Source organism: Phalacrocorax aristotelis, chromosome 1 (assembly GCF_949628215.1).
Source record: "Phalacrocorax aristotelis chromosome 1, bGulAri2.1, whole genome shotgun sequence".
NCBI classification, from domain to species: domain Eukaryota; kingdom Metazoa; phylum Chordata; class Aves; order Suliformes; family Phalacrocoracidae; genus Phalacrocorax; species Phalacrocorax aristotelis.
Genome location: NC_134276.1, coordinates 173,229,685 through 173,252,195, shown reverse-complemented (window position 1 = coordinate 173,252,195; position 22,511 = coordinate 173,229,685). Strand labels below are relative to the sequence as shown.

General features: G+C 37.2%; 1 protein-coding gene across 2 annotated transcripts in view; it reads left to right on the top strand.

Moving 5' to 3' along the window:
- TMTC2 (transmembrane O-mannosyltransferase targeting cadherins 2) overlaps window positions 1–22,511 on the top strand; it is a 267,338-nt gene that overhangs the window by 209,867 nt on the left and 34,960 nt on the right. For both annotated transcript variants that reach the window (XM_075080710.1, XM_075080711.1), the window contains one exon: window positions 11,444–11,525. In XM_075080710.1, coding sequence (XP_074936811.1) covers window positions 11,444–11,525 — 82 coding nt within the window. The remainder of the gene's footprint in view (window positions 1–11,443; window positions 11,526–22,511) is intronic.

Here is a 22,511-nt window from a genome sequence, read left to right as displayed (position 1 = left end):
TCTCTAGGAAGCCTGTTCCAGTATTTGACCACCCTCTTGGTAAAGAAATGCTTCCTAATGTCCAGTCTATACCTCCCCTAGAGCAGCTTTGAACCATTCCCATGAGTCCTATCACTGGATACCAGGGAGAAGAAATCAGCACCTCCCTCTCCCTTTCCCCTCCTCAGGAAGCCATAGAGAGCAATGGGGTTGCCCCTCAGCCTCCTTTTCTCCAAACTAGACAAACCCAAAGTTGTCAGCCGCTCCTCATAGGACGTGTCCTCCAGCCCTTTTACTAGCTTTGTTGTCCTCCTCTGGATGCATTCAATGACCCTAACATCTTCAAATTATGGGACCCATAACTGCACATAGTACTCCAGGAGAGGCTGTACCAATGCGGAATAAAATGTGCTCAATAAAAGTACATACAACTTGAATATAATTCATAAGTTATATATTTCAGAAAAAATCTTCAAAAGACAACACAATATTTTGTTACTTCTGTGCAACATTCTCGTCTGAGATGAACATCACTGACAACCTTTGAAGGTGTTAACAAGTAGTTTGTTTACGTCTAGAAATGCTTAATGAACACTTAAAATGTATTTATTCAAGAACAGGAGAATTCCTGAGAAAGGATTTTAATTTTTCTGAGTTTAGAAGTATGTGAAAATTGAGAGTACAGAGTGTTACAAGCCCTGTCTCTGACAGGTGACTAAACAAACCTGAAAAAATAATATTTTCTTGTCCAACAGCTACCCAAATTTTTGCATGTGCATATCTGGGAATATGGAAAGATGCAAAACCAAAGTAACCCAATAAAGTAAAAAGTGAAATAAAAATCCAAATAAAGCAAGCTTCCCTTCCCTACCCCTGAAAACCTGCTGGTGATGATCTCTTATCCATCAATTAAAATTCTAAATACTAAACGTGCCATTCCTGCACAAAATTATTCTAAGTAAAGGTTACTTCCTGAATAACTTTGAAGATACATTGGTAAAACTCAGAATATGTTGTTCAGCTTATAATAACTGTAATTTACATTGACACAAAACAAACCAAGCAACTAACCAAAATCCAAACCAGAAATAGCTGTTCATTTGTCATTGATTCTTGAAATACCTAAGTGGTATAGTTCTAATTTGCATGCAGTAAAACCTTTGGGAAAATTAAAAAAAGGAATAAAACCTTTTGAAAATTACTTATTAATTTTAAAACAATTCTCTCTGTTTCTATTTTAATGCAAATATTTGTCTCGAGCCTTGTTAGCTCGTTTGGGATACAAGAAATGCCAGGTGGATTTGGGCATGCTGCTGTATATGCAGAAAAAAACCAGACCAACTTAAGAGCTCCAAAGGAATAGCTAATGAATTTACAGTCTTCTTACCTAATATCATAAGTCACAAGTATTTCATAACCCCTATATTGGATAATGTTATATGTTCATATCTAAAAATTACGGCTCACTAAGCTACAATTTTCTTGAAAATTTATTAGAACAGCATAATTTAGCAGTTGAAAGCATGATTAGTAGCTCAGCTAGTAGAATAATTGGAAAATAGCCAGTTGTCTGGGGCTTAAGTTTGTCCTTTTCTGGGTTTTTTTTTAATTATTTATTTTTTGGAAACGTGTAGCTGTTTAGGACTGCAGTGCTTTAGCATTATGTATTTCCAAGTGCTTTTCGTATCTTTAACCTGTTAAGCTGCATAAATTACTTGAGAAATTTATTTGTCAATCTGACATGTTAGTTGACCTAGCCAATCTCCTGGTGGCATGGGAGTTTGGTACCACGGCATCTGAGTCTCATCCCTTACTTAGGTAATTTATTTCTATATCACCAAGAGAAGTGTAATTTTTGTAAAAGCCTTTAAAATTTCAAGGCTGCTGGTACTAAGATAAAAATGAGTCTGTCAAAAATGACAGTGCCAGGTGAGGCCTTGAGCATGTGCTGTAATTCATTTTCCATTTTATGAGCAGACCTTCTAGAAGAGAAAGCGTTGGTTATCATGCTTTTTATCATTTATGAGACAGGCTTTTCAATTTTTTTTCTCTTCTCACTTTAGTCTTCTTAAAGAGAAGACTAAGAAACCCTCCCTTCTAATGGCTGGCCTCTCTGCCGTCAGGCAGTGGGTGGTTGTTATAGTAGCATGCTAGTCTGAGAAGCTTTATTTCAATTACAAGTAAATCTGCTCTGAAGTTTTGTTTTATCTGTTTTGAGTGAACTTGAGCCCACAAACCACCCTTCATAGCTTGCAGTAGTGCCTGTAATTGCTGAAGTACTTAGGGGCAGCCCCATGTTGTAACAGTTAGCATGTTGCATCTAGGAATTATAGGCTTTGCCGTATTTCTTTGGAAAAAATTGCACAGTGTTTTCTTGCATTTTACGTGGCACCACACAGTGCTGTTAATCTCCTATTTTTTACTGGCTTGGAAAATCACCCAAAGTGCTGTAAGAAAAATTTACTTTGCCTTGTAAAATTTCTGTGTTATAGCTCCAAACCATATTAAATTCAGTAATAATCACCCTAGTAGATTCCCTAAAATGTAAAATATTTTATTTTAAAAGGTTTTCTCCAAAGGGGCAATGGTGAGAAAGCAGGCATAGACATGTCATAGACGTGATAGAGACTGGCAGTGTTTTGGATTAAAATTAAAGAAACAGAATTGTGACATTCAAGTATCAACACTGATGTTAAATACTTTTTTTAAGTTTCAAAATACTCCCTCCTCAGTGGGTGGCCATATTTTTCCCTGCAGTTGTTTGTAGCTTATGTTTCTGACAAACAGAAGGCCAGAGACGTATCCTGCCATTTTTGTTTAGTTGTGACATTACTCAGGGTGCCACTATCAAATACCCTACTGTATTCAGTAATTCTTGCAGTCCTTGAAAGTCATCTCAAAATAAATATAAATAAATGACAACATAGAAATAAATGGAATGTAGTAAGAACAGAAAGAAATGGGACAGCAGGGGAAAAGGGGAATGAAGTGCAATAATGAATAGACTAATTCAACATTTACTATTTCTGTAATTATTTGCTGCTTATATATCAGCACAGAAGGGAAATTTGCGTTTGTGTTGGACTGTCATATTGTAATTTTTTATGTCACTGGTTGATTGTTACTCTTTTTCTGTCTCTCTAGATTTACACAAATTGGCAGAAAGCAGGGATGAAGTAGAACAGTCATGATGTCAAAAGAATCGTGACTGTTTAAGACATAGCAATTGAAATGCTGTATGTTAAATTTAGGTATGATTTTCTAGGACAGTTTATCCCTTCTTTTAGTAATCAATTCCTTTAAAACAATAAAAAAAATATTTAGCAATACTTCGTTTGGAAATGAGAAATAAATGCCCACTCATATAGAAATCTTTAATCTACGAAAAGACATTTTCTGAATGGGTCAATTTAATTAGAAGAGCAAAGCTGTTACATATTTCATTTTGGGAGGCTAAATCCCTTGGCTGTTAGTAGTGCTTCTAGGAAGAACTTTTTAATGAAAATTGGATATTTCAGTAAAACTCATATCATAATAAAGTATAAATGACATTGAATCCTTGAGAAGGCTCTCCCTAAGGAGTGAAGTTAAGCCAAGCAACAGCCACTGCTACTTTTCTGTTGTGTATTCAGTTTGTCCATGGAGTCTGATATAGGCACCACAATTTTTCTTGCCACTTGAAATCACTTGAGGGTTACAACTGATTCAAGCACAAAGATTGGATTTAGTTCTGAAATTTGCAAAATGTCAGAAGTTGTTTTTATTTTTGTTTCCAGTTTACAACCAATTCACTTGGAGGGGGTGGGTTTCCCTCTTCAATGTGGAAAGTCATGTTTATTAACTTCAGAACCGCGAGCCCTATTTTTTTTTTGAGGTTTGATTATCTGGTATATCTGGAGCATTAACACCTCCAGGCTGAATGTCAGGATTTCCAAACTACAGAAATTTCAATAGCTGACATCTATTGAGCTTGTATTTCTTCTGAGGTTGGCTGCAAGCCATAAGTATTGCATCCATAGATCTACTTTTCAGTCCCCATAGGACATATGTTTGGCTGCATGCCAAATGTAATGGAATTAATTGTAAAACAGAGTATTTTCATTTAAATATAACATATCCATCTAACTAGTTGGTAAATTACTCTGGAGCAGGTATTTAGACACATAACCCCTCACTAACCTCCTTTAGGGATCTCATCTTCTGTCTCTTGTTTCTAACTTCCTGCAGACAGGAAAAGGGGAGCCCTAAACTTCTCACTTGACTCAACATAAATTTAAAGTTTGTTGTAGAAAACACCCCTGACACAGGATGAACTGCTTTCATGAAAGAAAGAGATCTTTCTGTTTTGCTACATGGTTGAATATAGCCACCAGTCACCTGTTATTACTCTGTGTGTAGTAATTTTGTCAGTAATCATAGAAAAATGCATGATATAGGCCAAATTTAGCTTAGAAGAAATTCATAGGACTCAGTGAAAACAGTATGTGGAGATAGTAAATTTATATTCTACTGACTGGCCAGTGAAATATGACTAGATATTAATACGCTACTTTATCAGAAAATATAAAATGTGGCTTAAGACAGAATGGAAAAAAAAGTGCCTAACATGGAAATTTACTTAACATTTCATTACATATTCTTGATATAAAATAATCTAAAGCTTAATGGTTGAGGTGAACATTTCAATATGGGTCTAGACAGTAAATAAATCACAAAGTATTGAATGAAATCTGTTCTTTAAAAGTTTACTTAAGACTGTACACAATCTATCTTGGTTTTAACAGTGATGTAACAAGGTAAATTCCTTTTAGACCTCAAGTTGCCCAAAAAGAAGGACTAAAAAATGGGTATATATTTTAAAATAACACAAACAAAACAACCAAAAAAATCTTCAAGGGAAAAAAAGAATCCTATGCCTGTATTTCTTCTCTATATAATTTTGAATACTTTAATAAAATCAGAATGCTTTTTGTGACATGAGACCCATAAAACAGGAAAGTGGATGTCAAATAGCTCTAATATATTATTGCTTAATCAGATACATACTGCTTTTCTTGAAGAAAGTATCATCTTAATAGGCTGGGAATCATGCCCCAAGCCAGTAAAGTTATGAGCTGTGCTTTAGATTCCTTAATCTGTGTATAAGAAGTGGTGTCGCTTTCAAAAATGCTTAAGCTCCAGTGGATTCCCACCAAAGTCAATGGGCAATGCTTAAATCTCAGCTCTCTGGTTATCATGCCATTAATTTTCCCTGTAGATGTAGACTCAAGAACCCAGTTTATGTTCTTACTGTCTAAAATAACCTTGGCTCATAGGAAAATTACACCAAGTTCAGTAGACTTTCAGGCTAGTAGATGGATTTTTAGTCAACAAAAATCCACCTGCAGTTGAAGGAGGACTAATGTGATATATTTAGATGGAAATGAGCCACTTAAGGTGCAAATAGAGGATTAAACTAAAACAAGGCTTTGCATTTTATTGATTCTACCAAGGCTTATTTCTAAAAGGAATTTACTGGATTACACAAGGAATATGCATAGACTCGCATGTGAGGACCCTGGTCCAGTGAAATGACTGGGAAGGAGTGTCATGATCTCAGGGCCAAGGGTATGTGAATGTATCACACTGGACAATAATGAGAAAGTTGCTTCACATTTACTATGAGGTAATGATTAGTATATGGTAAATTATCGTGGGTTAATAGATACAGATTTATACCCTAATTTCCTCCAAAGCAATCCAATTCTCACTGCCATATGCTGAGATTAATATTTTACACCAAAGAGGAATAGAATTCTCATGTTCTTGAAGTTGTTAGCCAAAACTCGAGAGGATCAGTGCTAGTGACAGTATTGTTTCTCACTGTGATCATCTAAGGATACGAGAGAGGAAAACTTGGTTTGAAAAGACAGCATCTTTGACAAGCCCACTGGTATTAGTTGGACAAAGAAGGGCTTTGCACAGTGTAAACTCCTCCCCCCACAACTATTTGTTTTTCTAATGAAATATATGGTGCTTCTCACTACAAATCATTTCTCATTACAAGTCTTGCCTCTGTGTGTTTTTCTGGGCCAGATGTTAACCTCTAGAAATCACTGCTTCTCTGTCATGTTCAGTTGTATTTATTTTATTATAATAAAGATGAGATGAAGAGGCAAGATTTATCTCTTTGCTGTACAGGAAATATAGAGACTGAGATAAATTTTGGACCTTTGATGTGAGTAACGCAAGTCCCGTGTATTTCAGTGGGATTTGCATTTCACATACAAATTATGGTACAAGATACTCACATTGTAATTCAGAGTGAAGAAGGAAGAGTTATAGAAACACCAGCAAAATGAGGGGAAGAGAAGAATCCATCCATTTAACTACTAAATACCAGATATTAAAGTAATTTCTTAAGTCTTAATAATTAAAAGAGAGATGGGGAGCTTGCATATGTCCTGTTTCTTTAGTCCAGCTAACTAAAAACTTTTCAAGACTTTATCGCTAATTTACTCAGTTATACACCATTTAAATTGTGTTTTGCCTGTCCCTGACAACTTTTGTAAGGCAAAAGGAACTGGTTATGAAACAGAGATGCAGGTCTGCAATAACTAAAAAAATACATGAAATGAAGCCACAAGTTCAGTTCAGTCCTTTTTACTATCCTTGTGTAGTCTCTCTGTGACTTTAAAATGTCTTCAAGAGGAAGAAGGAAATATGTAAAATCATCAATTTTTTCTGTATTCAGTGTCCGCAGTTTAATCAATCTTCCATTAAGAAATCTTTCCATAATTCAATTCCTTTCATTAAAAAATGTGAATGCTTGCAAAAAAAAAATTGAGCAGGTGTGCAAAATGACAGTCAACTGCATTTGTGACACAAATTGAGTGCCTTATGCAATCACATTATTACCAGTTAAAGCTGGTAAAACTGTTTGGAGGAGTGAAGTCTCTGCTCTACTGATTAAACCCTTGCACACTTTGAAGAATGATGAATATTTACAAAATATAAAGTTTGTTTAAATTGCGGAGACCACCTAATTTGTTGAACCACCTTACTGGTTGCCACTTTGTCATCATATTTTCCACAAGAGGGTTATTCAGAGCTACTCAGCTATATTAATCTTTTCCAATTTTACTAGCATCTCAGGGTCCTTGGGCCTCCAGCAGCCTGAAATACAACAGCTGCCTCAACATGAATTTGGCACAGTTTGCCAGCAGAGTCAGGAAAAAATTGTGGTGGATATAAAACCAGTAGTTTTTTCCTCAGTTTTTTAACCTTTAAGGATAAATACAGGGTCTTCTACTAATGCATCAGCTGCCCTTAGCTAGCTCTCTTCTGTTTGTTGTGATGACCACAGCAGCCTTTTCTAGGAAAGCCCAGTGAAGCAGTACATCTACCATATGCAAGGTCAGATCCATTGTCCTGGTCTCTAGGAAACGAGCAACCAACCAAAAACCCCCTTGCAGAGAACTGGTCTTAAAAATCAAGCTCCTGAATTCATATTTAAACAGTTAACTGTTTGGCTTCCAAAACTGCAAGCAACCAGCCATTCTGATTTGAAGTCTGTGTGATTTGTGGAAAGCGGAGTATTTCCGAAAGCCAGGACAACTGTCATGCAGGTGGTAAGAGCCACATGTCAGTTACATTCACTTTCTTCCTTTTAAGTTTGGAAGTGTTGCTGGAAGGTGGTAATCATGGGCAATTCATCTTTATTTAAGCACAGGAGAAAAAAAAAAGAAGTTTTCTTTATTATGGAAAGCTGTTGAAATTTGCCCTGATTTTAGGTGTTAGAGTAAGGTCCAGGTCCAGTAAGAAGAATATGAGGACAGTCTTCCAAATTGATTATTGAAGTGTCTTGAGTATGTTTTTTTTCCACCCAGCAATGAGATTGCCGTTCATTGTTTTATGATTCTGTCTCATTGGTCTCGGCACTGAAAAGCCGTAAATATGCCAGTGCATCTGTGCAGAGGATCTCCATTAGGGCTTGGGCTAGGACCACCCACTCATTTCTCCTGAGCAAACCAGTAGCTCTCAGATAGCACCCTTTCATTAGCTACCAACCTGGACTGGATTTGAACTGGTGACCAGCAGGTGAAAGGTATTTTGTATCCCGTTATTAATCCTTAGAGCCATCAAATCCTTCCATTAAAATCTATGAATAACTTTTTTATCCTTCAAATAAGTCTGCTAGCATGCAGTTGTAAACTTATATTTTCACTTTGTAAAATTGCCAAAGCATGTGGTTGTGCATATACAACTGCACACCCTGCTGTTAGAAGTTGGGAGGTTTCCAGTGGCTCTCAATGCCTGTATTTGTATGGGTCAGTACACATAAGGGTGAACATGCACAGAAAATGCCTGCCTGCACCAAATTGGTATTTTTCAGCTGTTTAAACAATTACTTGGATTTTCTTTGAAAGTTAGAATTTTATTCCCTTATGCCATATGTTTTATTTAACACTGAACACATGCAGTGGGGAAGGGACAATGACAGGGATTGCATCTTAATCTAACTACATGGCATGCACGTTCTGTTATGGTAGTTAAGGTGTACATTGGATAGTTGTAAAAAGTTGATAAATGCTAGATTTTAATGGTGAAATAGCCTGATTCTGTCAAGTGATTGGATTTTATATCATTTGACACAAAAATAAGGTGTGTTAAATCTATGCTGAGGTATTGACATTTTAACAGCAGACGGCACCAAAGAGAACGCTTTAGATGGTGTGATGCAAGGTTCCTCAGCGTGCCGTTCTGCAAGAAAATGCTTTCTTTTTTTTTGTTTAATTTTTGACAAATGTGAATACATGAAAATGATGGCCAACATGAACAAATGTCACTGTGCTAATTGTTTGTAGTCAGATAATTTCATGTCGTGGGTGATAAAATGTAAGGTTTTTCTCCCCTTTTTCTATTAACGAGTACTTGAGCCTGTTAATAGCTCAGTCATTCCTTTGATGCTATGTGAATAGCATCATATCTATGTGATAGCACCTGTCATCGTTATGTACTCTAGGTCTGACTGGCCTGAATTTGAGTGCAATATGCCATTTAGAAAGTGCCAAAAAGAGTAGAGCGGTCATGTATTTTTGGTGATCCCAATAAATGAAAATTAGTCATGTTTGGCAAATGTTTGTGGCCTCATAGTCATAGTTCTGTAGGCAGAAGCTACGTATTTTGTGACCGTATTCAATGAAGTGTCCTTCTACATTCTAGAAATAGACACAGAGACAGCATGTAACTAGCTCAAACTAATGATGTTAATCTGTTTAAAAAAGCAATGATGCAAAATCTGTAGATGTGATTTCTGTCAGTATTAGTGGTACATATGCTTGGTGCCTGTCATCTTGAAGCCTCAAGCCTGGACTTACATATGTCGTGGTACCTTTTGCCAGACTAAGAATGTCAACCTTGCAGTTGAATGTGCAAAATTTAATGTTTAATTATCATCCTTCCTCCCCACCATCACCCCAATTATCTTAATTTTAATAACTATTTTGTGCTAACCCAAACTTAGGTTGTGCTTTCAATTGGAGATTATTTTCTTTTTCAGGTTTTGTTCTCAACTATGCTTGTATGCTATTTTAAAAAGCGAAATGGCATTTAATCTGTAGATATGTCTTTACTGCACTATTAGATGAGGAAGAATCAGTCTGGGCGACATGTCTTTTTGTTGTTTTGGAGTTTTGTGTTGTTTGCTTTTTTAAAAAAAAAGCAGAGGGATGGGAGACTCTGCAATATAAGATGGTGTAGTCGATGATACACTGTTTGGTCGACAGGAGCCTTGTGCCATGTGGATATGGTTTTAAGGGATATGGGTTTACCAAAAAAAAGTTATTAAATAATGAGACTAAATTCTTACCTTCAATGAACATTCATTTTGTGAAACTGGAATATTGTAAATTATAAGCCTGCTTGTACCTCTGCTAGGATGATCTCTTGGAAATATGGCCTCTATGTTGGTTTTGATGGAACCTGGTCTTGGTACAGTTCTCGATGTGCTGCACAACTTCTTTCTCTCTCTTTATTTTATTGTCTCTAAGGCCCTTGAGGGGAATAGTGAGAATCTGGAGCAGCTGTAACCATGAACAGACCTCGTTATTATTCCTATGTTAACTTGTGGGATAGTGCAGGATCTATGCAATGTCTATTTCCAGACCACAAAACTTGAGAAAGCCTATATGCTTATATCTGTGAAATAACACTCAAGGCAACCTTGAGAGGTGCAGACCACAATGCACTTCCACTGTGGTTAAGCTTAACTATTCTTTATTCTGGAGGGCTTCTATTTTATAATACAAACCGCAGCAACTAATTTCATGGGGATATGAATAAACAGGTCACAGGTATCTTACTGAATAGCTGATGGTTGATTTGTGTTTGAGTGTCAGACTAGGTTAATCCAATATTGCTGTTTTCTTCATGAAAAGAGTAATGACCACTAATGGATCTGCTCTGGCACTTGTATACCATAATGCAACTTCAGTGGCTGGATAATTTCAGTGATAAGAAAATCTGTGGTTTAGATGATGTCCATTCTTTTTACCATCATTTCTGTTTGGGGGTTTTTGTGACCATTTTGTCATACCATTGATCATTGTCTTTAAAAATGACCATTTCTATTTCAGTTATGCTTTATGGTTAACAGAATTGATTTCTGATGAAAACTTACTTCCCACATTAAAATCAAGAATATTTTCTATTTATATACCTTTGTTTGCGGTGTCTTTACTATTGGCTGTGTATGTAGTGTTATTTAGGACACAAGGAAATAGAATGAAGCTGCGTCAGGGGAAGTTCAGACTGGGCATTAGGAAAAGGTTCTTCACTGAGAGGATGGTCGGTCACTGGAATGGTTTCTCCAGGGAAGTGGCCATGGCACCCAGGCTGTCAGAGTTCAAGTAGCGTCTGGATGACACTTTTAGTCATACGATATAGTTTTAGGTAGTCTTGAGAGGAGCAGGGAGTTGGACTTGATGAACCTTATCAATCCCTTCCAAGTCAAGATATTCTATGATTCTATGATTTCATAGAACCAAATCATGTTTTTCCCCTTACACCCTCCCCCCTCCTTTTTTTTAAGAGCATGACTAAACCTCCCTTCTACCTCCCTTCCCATTTTAGCTTGGGTCTGTGTTATGCTCATCCTGATGCATGTCCAGAAAAGTAGCATGGAGCTTGGTGTTCACCCAAAGCCTTTTACGATATTTTTTTGCAGTACATTTCTACCACTTCGTTACTTCTTGGACATTGACAATGTTGGACACATTTCTTCCTCAGTCTGGAGATCTGCAGCATGAAGTGGCTGACCACAAAACTTATTGTAACACTTAAACATTCATATTTACTTTGGTTAAGTCTAGTGATAATAGTAGTTGTTTTCCTCTAGTGCCTGGAATTTGGAAATAGTAACTGTGCATGATTGCTCCATAGTGACAGACTGTTAAAATAATTTTTCCCTCTTATTTTTTTTAAGGGACGCAAGAGCGAGGCAGAAAAGTACTTCGTGAAGGCTATTCAGCTGGATCCTACCAAAGGAAACTGCTACATGCATTATGGTACGTTTCAGATAGATAGGGTTTCCACACATATTCCAGAATTGCTGTTAATCTCTCCGAGTGATTAAGGATTTGAAAAGTGCTACTGGCAAAATACCTTCTTTAAAGGGAAAGAAACTAATCTACCATGTATAATTTCATCTCCATTTCAATTTGTTAATCACTGTGGAGGGAGAGATGAAGATTTTCATATTTTGCATAGCTTTCCTCCTGAGGGGAATTTCAGTATTGCCGCCTCTCTGGGAAAGAAAAAAGGTGACTATTGCCATATGTTGAACTTTCATGGCCTGGAATATTAATATTAACAGTTTTGGCCTAACTTTGCTGGCTGCCGGTGGGTGGGCAACTGCAAGTTATACTTGAGTGTGCTTGAGTTCTATGTATCGAAGTGTCTGTTTTCTGTTGAAGACTTACGGGCCTTACATCTACCTCCTTCCCAGCATCCTCGTTGCTTGAAATGGATAAATATTACAAAAGGTTTTGACAAGTTGGCTATACCATTGTCATACTTAGCCATGCATGTGCTTAAAGCCCACAGTTAATTTGAAGATATCTTTATAACTTTGGATTGTTTTTGCTAGATGTGCAAAAAATATTTCCAGATGTGATTAGTCCCAAGGAACCAAAAATATTTAACTTTATGGACTAATTCTTACTGTATTTTAAAGATTATAATAGACAAATCTAAAAATGCAAGCTATGTAGTCCCAATTGGAAAATATAGAAAGAAGTAATAAATTTCATCTTAGTTAAGGAAGAAGGTAGGGAACCACAGGCATACTATATATATCTTTGTATATTGTTTTAATTTCCTCTTCTGATTCTAGCTGGTAAATGTAAAATAAATGAAAATGAGTAGCCAAAAGGGAAAATTAATCTCACATAATAACCATGGTTTTACTTTGTGCGATTCCGTTGTCTGAATTGCTCACATGCTGTATTTCTCTTTGGTCCTATGCAGTGTAAAACTCTGTATGTTAGGCTCCCAGAATCGATGCATACATTGTTACTTAGGACACATCATGGTATTTAAATGAATGTAGCCCAGTGCTGCATTATTTAGCATTATGGATCATTGCAGTTAGTGAGCCTGTCTTCTATTTATGCCTGTACAGGTAAATCCGATAGGGGTGTTTGTACACGTAAGTTCTATTATTTCAATTGGATATAAGTATAGTTGATATCTCAAGATAATGAGGAAAAGTTGCAGCAGATTGTTTCTTGAAATCCTATTCAAGCCCCTTCCAGCCTTTGTTATTAATAAATCTATCCGTAGTTATTAGGAAACCTATTTGCATACAAACTCAAAGGTAGGTCTCAACAATCCATCCTGGCAATTGAAGTTATGATTGTGTATATTTTATTACAGGTCTAGACTTTTTCTCTTTCATTACTTCATCCACTTGCCTGTCTTCCCCTCCAATATTCCCCCTGTGTCATTTTCAAGTGCCCTATAAGCTAAAAGCAAGGTTATTCAAGTCATCATTCATCTCTGATGTATTGACCACTTCATTACCAGCCTACAATATTAAAATGGTGGATTGTTCCCTAGTTAAGATTATTCCCTAAAAACTTCAGCAAAGTTTTCCTTTATTGTGTCACAGGTACAAAAATTAGTTTCTGTGTCCTTGTGCAGAGGTCATTATTGCAACATAACATGAGCTCTGCATATTAGGAGTGAAGACCAAAATTTAGTCAGTGTTTGGAATACCAGCATAGAAATGTGGGCTGTAGACACAACACGGTTCTCTAAACCAGTCACTAGGTCTCTCCCATGGAGTAGTGTACAGAAAGCTCTACCGAATGAAGGTGAAAACTTTTCTTTTGATTGTATAACTTCTGATCACCTCACCAAATTCAGTGTTGTTACTCCATGTTTATATCAAAGTGTCTATGAGAAAGACATGGTTTACTTCTGCTTGGCTTATGTGTCTATGTACTACAGGTGATCTCGAAACCGTGTCACTTTGGGCACAGGACTTCGCAGAATTTGAAATAAATTATCCTTTCCTTTCTTTCTTTCCCTTTTCCCTTTCTTTCCCTTTTCCCTTTCTTTCCCTTTTCCCTTTCTTTCCCTTTTCCCTTTCTTTCCCTTTTCCCTTTCTTTCCCTTTTCCCTTTCTTTCCCTTTTCCCTTTCTTTCCCTTTTCCCTTTCTTTCCCTTTTCCCTTTCTTTCCCTTTTCCCTTTCTTTCCCTTTTCCCTTTCTTTCCCTTTTCCCTTTCTTTCCCTTTTCCCTTCCACCTATTTTTTGTATTGATCTGGAATCTGTAGTGTATGTTGCCAGGGACACTCCAAATATTACAGAGGAATCCCTAGTGAACACATCATGCTTTATCTCTACATCTCATTAATTTGTTTTAGCACCTTGTCACAGGTACAGTCCATATCCTATATGCCAAGGGTTAAACTATGGGGAAATAAATCCATATTTTGCATGTAAGTCTTAGATATTACTTTTTTTCTCAGCATGAAGATGTTGGAACAGAGAATAAAATATTTGGCATTAGCCCTAAAAAACCACATACCTCATGGACCAGCCAAATGAAGAGAGTGGTCAGTTGGGACACAACAGTGTGTTGATGGAGCAGCAGGAATAAATAGACTGAAGATTTTCTTCCAAGTGCACATTCATGCACACGCTTATAATTTGTGCTCCCAGGATGTGCAGATGTCCTTTTTGACTTCTAACCTTTTAGACTTTTTTTGGAGCTATCAGGAAGAATTGTCAATATTGTATATCTTTTAAGCCGCTTAAGTTTGTATTATAATGTGCTTTAATTCAGGCCTTAAGCCAAAGCTATTCGTAGAAGATGTGATCTGGAGCAGGAGTCAGCTTATTCGATCACATTAAAGTTTGGAGAGGAGTGAACAGTTTCATGGTTGCTTCTTGGTATAATACCAACACAGCACATTTCTCTGATTGAGCTAGTGTTATGATTATTTTTGAATAGGTAATCTGTTGGCTTTGGTTTTCAGTGGATTTAGGTTTAAAGCAGTGCTTCTCAAACTCATTATTCTTGGAGGTGTCTGAAGGGGGAGGACTAGCGGAAAAGCGGAAGAGAGAGAAATCCCAGCACACCACAGACATGATGCCACTTCATTGGGCGTAACGGGAAGTGGCTTTTGCTCTAGTGACCAGAGAGGGTGGCAGTCCCCTCTCAGCCTGAAATGCAGGGAGCTGCTTACCTGTCCACATTTTCTCCTTCTTTTCCCCTTTTCTCCTCCATTTCCCCTTTCCTTTCTCATATACCAGTTCTGAACATCTGAATTTCGTGCAGAACAGCTGTCTTAGAAATATGTGGTCTAGATGGGTCATCTGATACAGGCTACTCAGACACATGGTACGCTACCAGAAACACCTAGCAGGTGAAAGAGAGAAAATGCATAGGAATGCAGAAGAAGAAGAAAAAAACGTCAGAGGAAAGAGTGCAGCAGCACTGGCTTTTCATGCAGAAGTACTTTTTTTTTTTCTTTTTTCTTTTTTTTTTTTTTAATTCTCTGGCAATGAAAATATTATTTGTGGTACAGCATACGTGTTTTTAAACTAAAACACTGGAGAAATTTTTTTCAGATACAAGAATTGAATGCTCCTATAAAGTTTGAGGCTTTTAATTGGGTATTTTTAATACAAAATTTTAAAGACGATTTAAAGCAAACAATTTTGACTAAACTGAGTTGAACATAATAAATGCTTATTTATTTTTGAACTTCCATCTTTGTTTTCTGTGGGAAAGTTTTCTTCAAAATATCCTACTCCCATCTACATAGGATATTGGCTCTCATGCATCCCACTTTACTTTGAACATTTAACTCAAGTATGCCATTTTGGGTACTGCAGGACCTCAGTGGCTTCTGTCATCAACAGATAGATGATGTAATTGAAATGGTCTCCACTGGCCCTAGAGGGGACTCTTTCTAACCTAGGTGCTTTGATTAAATGCTTATGGCCAGATGGGATTATCCAAGTATCTATCTGAGAAACCACAGAGAGATACCTGTGAACTAATTCCAGAGGAAAATTGCAGAGGAATTTTCATATAAATAATATAAGAACATGTTGACATCTAAAGAGTCAGTAAGTCATATTTGTTAACAAGTGTGCCAAACATAGAAGTGTTCAGCCAGGTCAGACCAGTGTCATTATGGCCCAGAGATTATTTAGGTTTGGATACAGTATTGACCACCCACAAAGGAAATACAGATTTTTCTGTCTGCACTGAGCCTATCTCAGAAGTTGAAGAAAGATTCTGTATAAAAATTGTCAGTGCAGAGAGAGAAGGTGAATTTCAAACAGTGAAATATTTAAGTGCTTGTCTCTTTGAAAACAAAAATTCTTCAGTATCTTTTAATTGAGATGACTAGTAGCATACAGTGTAGTTGAGGAATTTGAAGTTGATGAAGGCTTTCTGTATTAGTTTTCACTTAAACAAAAAAACCCATAAAGCTACAGTGAAAATTAAGTTGTGCATTTTGCCTCCAAAACTCTTATTTCCTTTATAATTTGTTGTTGTAAAAAAAATAAACCAAACAAAAAACAAAAACCAAAAACCGGCCACTAAAGCAGGCTTCATCTTACTTATTTGCTAAAAACAGGGTTTGCTATCATGCCTCTTAAAGTACATATAATAGCCTCTCTCCAACATAATGAAAATTGAGTGGGGAAAAAAAAGAGAGGAGGAGTGAGGTTTCAGGATAAATGTGTGTGCAGAGGTCCCTCCTCCTTTACATTTGTAATGGCTTAATTGGAATGGGGAAGTCTAAAACCCAACAGGATGTTCAAATTAACTCTGTTTTATTAATCACCGTTGAGACCTCATTTTAAAATAGTTTCCTTTGAATAATACATTGTTTCTAATAACTCTAAATTGTTTAATGATTCCTTTTTCATTATAAAAATGGATTATTCTCATTAGATTAATTATGCATTCACTTAATTAGGCAATTCACATTGATCATCTGCCTTTTTCAGTGCATTCCCAGTTACAGACATAAAACAAAATTAAAAGCATGCCGTCAGATTACGTTAAATTGAAGCGTATTAGCTATACTGTTATTGAGGGAAGAACAGATTAACATGTTCTAAAACATTCTAACTTTTTTTTTACATTACCTTTCACTTTTGAATTTGTGATAATTTACGAGTTGTTTTTATAGTTTTTCTCATATTATCATATTTTTTACACGTTTAACTTAAGTGCTTTTTAAATTTTTTTTCACTTTCATCCTAATCTTTCAAATCGTTATTTCAGCACAAAACTTTTAGCCTTTTTTGATGCCTAAATTTCCACCTGGGTCTGTGAGCACATTGTATCTGTCTTGCCTCCAAAGATGACTGCTTCACCACTAAGTCCCAGCTTGAAAATGGGTTGGAACTGCTGTGGTTTAAGCTTGAAAAACTAAATTTCATTGAAATATGATAGCAGTAGATTTTTGAGCACCATTTTTTTTCAGTCTTTAAGTCATACACTTACACATGTTATTGAGCGCGAGAATTTACATATGTTTACAGATGTGCGTTCAGTTTTATTCTTAGATGTGTTGTATTTATAATATTTCCATGTAGTCACATTGTTCACTGGAGTGCTGGAGCTTTGTGTCTTTGTTCTTCATTGCCTGAAGAGCAGCGTGGGAAAACTTTTTTTCTCCCATATGTTTAATGAAAAGATCTTATGAAGAAAACAGTGTAATAATGAAAATTAAAATGTCAAATTTGTATTGATAGGAAAGAGAAATAGTGACCATGACCTAGTAATGAAGTGTTACTAATTTCTTCAAGGGAGTTTTATGCCTGTGGAAGAAATGTCACCCTAGTCCATAGGAAGGTCAATTTTTATCTTTGTCAATGAAATGAATAAAACTGATTTCACAATCAATAATTACAGTGAATGAATTGTCCATTTCTGACTGACAGGTTAGCTATATGAAGTATATGCCGAATGACAAATAAAACAGAGTGCATGGATCTGCTCAATTGGGAACACCAGATGGTACACGGTGATTATGTACTGAGCAATTAAATTCCTTGGTGAGATGGGGTCAAAGCCAACCAGATGTAGTATGTCCATCACCAAGTCACTTTGCCAGCCTTCCCAGTATGAACTCATGAACATTTCAGCAAATGAAAGGCTTTTTGCCATTTTAAATCTTTTGGAAATCCTAACATTAAATATATAATGATTTTGTAGGGAAACTATAAAACAAGTTTATGATACTCAAGTAATGCATGTTCATAGAACATATGTGCTCTTTTGAGGAAGGGTCTCTGTCTTGAGCATACGTTGCCTTCCAGTTAAGATCCTGACTTTGGACTATGGCTTATCCCTCCTTCTGCAATACCAATAACTGTAATTCCAGGAAGGCAGGATTCCTAGATACAAAACTGGAAGAGAGATGTAACTGACTTGCAGAAAGACTTCATTAAACTTCTGACATTTCTGCTCCCAGGAGTCTGTCCAATAACTTTGATTGAAGGAAATCTTCAGTTACTTGTAACGCAGACAGTATGTCTTACTTCCAAACTGAAACTGAACAAGAATATACCAGAAACTGACCTATTCAGAAGAGCATACCAGTTTGAAGTCTTGTTTGTGGTTTTCTTGGCAGCTGTGAATGATGAGTGTACAAAGGCATATGCACATGAAGTGTCGAGTCCTTTTGGTTGCTCTCCAGGCTGTTGCTATCACACAACATTCAAAGAAGATTATTACAAAGCACTGTAATTACTATTTATTCCAAACTCCCTTTAGAACCAATCACTTAAGTGGAATGTAGTGGAGTATTTCCAAACAAGCTAGGTCACTGACCCTAAATGCTGTGGAATTTCCATGTTTCTGGCTCTTCCCTTGAGTTTATCCTTAAATCTAATGATTCTGACATCCCAAATACATGGTTGACTCTGCTTCCTCAGCACAACATACTAGACTGCTTGAGAGATGTGGTATAGAAATTACACATCAGAGACAGGGCTAGAAATGTGGCTTTATGCTTCTTTCATGTTGCCAAAACTTTCTGCAGGAACTGAAAAGCCATTGGCATGAACAACCCTGGAGACTTCTTTTTAATGGGCGTAGGTTTTGACCTATGAGTGCCATCTTATTATGAGGATTTTTGAAGAAACAGAATGGAGTTGCTACAAAAGTTCAACTAGATAGTTCTTTCCCATCCAAAATTCACTTTTCCAAACCTTGTACTTCACCAGGTATCTGGGGAATGACATAGGGTCCAGAGTCTTCCTTAGTATTTGTGAAACATGAGGGTTTTGTAGTGAGAGCTTCCAGTGATCCAGATGCGGTCACAAGTTTAGTCATCAGGTCCCAAAATGCAATTCAATTTTTTCTTTCTTATCTCTGGTCATTCTCTGGATGACATCCAATGGTATATTTAGCACAACTGCAACAGCTAAGTTTTTCAGACACAGAAAAAGGCTAATAAAAAAGATTTTTCTAAGCCAGTGCATATATTGATGTTGCAGCACCCACTGGCTTGCATAGTCTTTCTGTATGTTTTATTTGCATGGAATAATCTTCTCCATGGGAACCAGCTGAGGGGATAAACACCCCAAAAGCCCTTCCAGCAAGAAAGTCAGGGAACCACCTTTAGATAAAGATGGAATGGGATATTAGGAGCAGCAAAACAAACAGCAATGCTGCTACCATCTAGGTAATCCTGATGTAAGTTCTCTTTGCTTCCCCTGTCACATCCTACGCGTTCAGCAAGAAATTGTCTAAAAAGGCCTGGAAAGCAGGATCTTGAAGCAAACATTCCCTTGCTCTGGGAACTGCTCACTCGCAGCCAATGAATCTGTTTTGAAACTCTGAAAGGAAACAGTTACATTAGGTCATGTCTGTTGACTTGGCATCTTGCAATGTTGATTCATCACCTGAAAAGCTTTGGAAATCAACTCTGAGACAAGGTGCCTCCTCTTATTTCTTCCACAGAATGCCATTGAAATTTTCCATTTAGCAATCTCTGGTTGCATCTGCTCTTTTGCTCTGCATTGCCACAGCAGAGTTGAAGTTGATGGTGACTTCAGTGATGGTTCTGCTCATGCCAGTGAGCACTGAAATTCAGTTCTCGAGACATGATCTTGTAGCCTTGCGGTGTGCTTCAGAGACAGACGCAATGCATTGGGTCAGCCAGAACTCAACCCCTGTTTTGGTGTCTGTTGAAATGCTTTGAAAGTACCAACAAATATTCAACTTCAAATCCTCAATGTTGAATATGCTGAAATAACTTCTAGGGAAGTTTATAATAAACAGATCTGGCAGTTGAGTCTATGGTCCTCATATATCCACTTTTCATGTTAATCTAGTTGTTTAATTTGCTGCCATGGAAGGAGAAAACTCCTTTGAAGAGGATAAGATGCAGAAGACTTGGTGACAAACGTATATTAAAGGAAGCAGATTCCCTGTTACGGTGGGATTAGCAGTTTTTTCCTTCTTATTCAGAAGGTAGTTTACTTGGCTTTGCTTGGATTACTAAAGATATCAGGACATGAGTGTAAGTCATTGAAGTTTAAGTAAGTGCAGAACCAACAGCATTCTGAAAACATTCAAAGCGATTCTTTTTAAAGGCAGCAGTAGCGTGAGCTATTTCAGAAACCTACTCTGTTCTGGTACAGAGTACCTTTGAATGTTTGCCAGCGAGCAAAAGAGAGAACATTTCAATTAAAGAAAGATTGGTCCAACCTGGACTTTTATCTAGTAAAATAAAAGCTCATAATGCCTGTAGGGAATAGTTGAGCCCATTCTAGAGGAAGGCGCTAATGCCTTTGTGCTCTGAACATGAAAGGTTGTTACACGCAGGCATATCCCAACCAATTAATACCTTTCATATTATGGTAAAGCAGCAGAACTACCAACTCAGATGTATAGCTTTTAATCTGGTGTTGCCACATGTCTTAGCAAAATGCTTTACAAATGTTCATGATCATTTAAGAGAGACAGTTATACAGGAAAGGGAGCTGTATGCTTTCATCTCTGTGGATGAATATTTGTTAAACATTTTGACAGAGGGTGAAAATAAGTTGGTTTTTTTCAACTCCTAGAAATGGAATTTTTTTTGTTGCTGTTTAAATTACATATTTACTTTTATCTTGCTTTCATTAGATTGGGTATATTTCCTCAAAAGTTTTTGGTCAAATATAGATTCAGAAACACTGATGATGATTTGCAAGAAAAAGTAAGTTTGAACAAGGCTGTAGGTACAGAATTCTTCAGCTTTCATGTCTTTCTGATGCTTAGATATCTTAGTATAGGGGAAAATGAGTAAGAGGATAGTGAAGTATTGAATCGGTTCTCTGCTGTCAAAGGTCTTGCTGTCTACCAAGAAAGGTGGAAACATCTGTTTAAAAAAGTAACATTGTTCCAGGCAAAGAAGAATGTTGTTGAAGATCACACCTGAACCTGGACTGTGGATTTCCTGCTCCTGTTCTAGAAGAATAGTAATGAGAAATATGCTTTCCTTGGAGAAGGAAAATCTGGGATTCAGAGCTTCTAGAAAGCTGTTTTCTCAAAAGCTGTTTCTCGTTCCAAAAAACAATCAGGCTACCATAATTTATGTTGTTGGCAAGAGTCAGAGTCATGACACCTGCAGTAGGAAAGCTCTGTATGTGATATTGGGCAGTGTCTCATAAATCATGCGGTTTGCCAGCTACCTGTCAGAGGAGAAAGTCCTGTATGTAGATTTAGACCCACACAAGTGCTTCCTGGATTCAGGGGCTTGTGGATCAGACCTTCCAGTCCACCTTCAACACCTTGCCAATATTCTGCCCTGCCTAGTGCTCTTCTCTTGGGAAAGCACATCTTTATGTCTTTGACAGGAAAAGTTCAGAAGCCTGCTTTTTAATGAAGACAGTGCAGCACTAAACTGCCAGTCCAGTTCATTCCGGTATGAATTCAGTATAGCTTATTAAACGGAATGTCTGCTAACGATTTCCAAATGGGATATCTTTACTTAGGTGCTTTACATTAAATTTAGATGTGTGAATAAAATTAGTCTGCCTTTCAGGAGAAGTTAGCAAGTCAGTTCTCAATAGAAAGTTTCCACCTTGTACTGGGTCTGGCTGGTACAGAGTTAACTTTCTTCACAGCAGCCTGGACGATGCTGCGTTTTGGATTTGTGGCTAAACCAGCCTTGATAACACACCAGTGTTGTGGCTGTTGCTGAAGAGTGCTTGAACAGTGTCAAGGCTTTCTGTTTTTTCCACTCTGCCCCCTCACTGAGTAGGGTGAGGATGGGCAGGTGACCGGGAGGGAGACAGCTTGGACAGCTGACTGGTGCTGGCCAAAGGGATATGCCAGATTGTATAATGTCAAGTTCAGCAATAAAATCTGGGGTAGAGGAAGAAGATGGGTTTTGGCTTCTGAGGTGGCCTTTGTTTGGAGGCTGGCTGGGCATTGATGTACATGTGAGAAGTGGTGAGGAGTTCTTTTTGGGTTTTTAAATTATTTTTTTCTTCTTTCCTTCATCTATTAAATAGTCTTATTTTGATGCACAAGTTTTCTAGCTTTTTTTCTTCCTTTTTTCTCCCCTCACCCTGCTGGGGTGGTGAGGAGTGAGCGCTGCATGAGTGCACTCAGGTATTGACTTTCCCACTACATTGAGAAGGTAGAAGTCAGTTATATTTATAGCCCATCCAATTACAGAAATGCTTAATCAGCAGCCTCTGATTAAGTCATCTCTATTCAGGCAATGAGTAAGGCAGTTACAGGGTGTTCCCCTCTCTTGTTTTCAGTCAGTATCATGTAAGTTTGCATGTAAAGGATGCTACAGTCAGTTTCAGGCAGGTGCTATGTATCATCTGCTACCTACCCCCTCAGCATGAGTTATTGCCAGTGTTACTGCCAGTACAGAGGAGAGACTTGTTTATGGTAATTCACGGTCCTACAATTTTCTTTCCTGGAGAAGTGAAAGTTTTACTTGTACTTGGCTGGTGTCAAGCAGTACTTGCAATTGTGTTTAGTTAACTTTGGTAATCCTGTAAT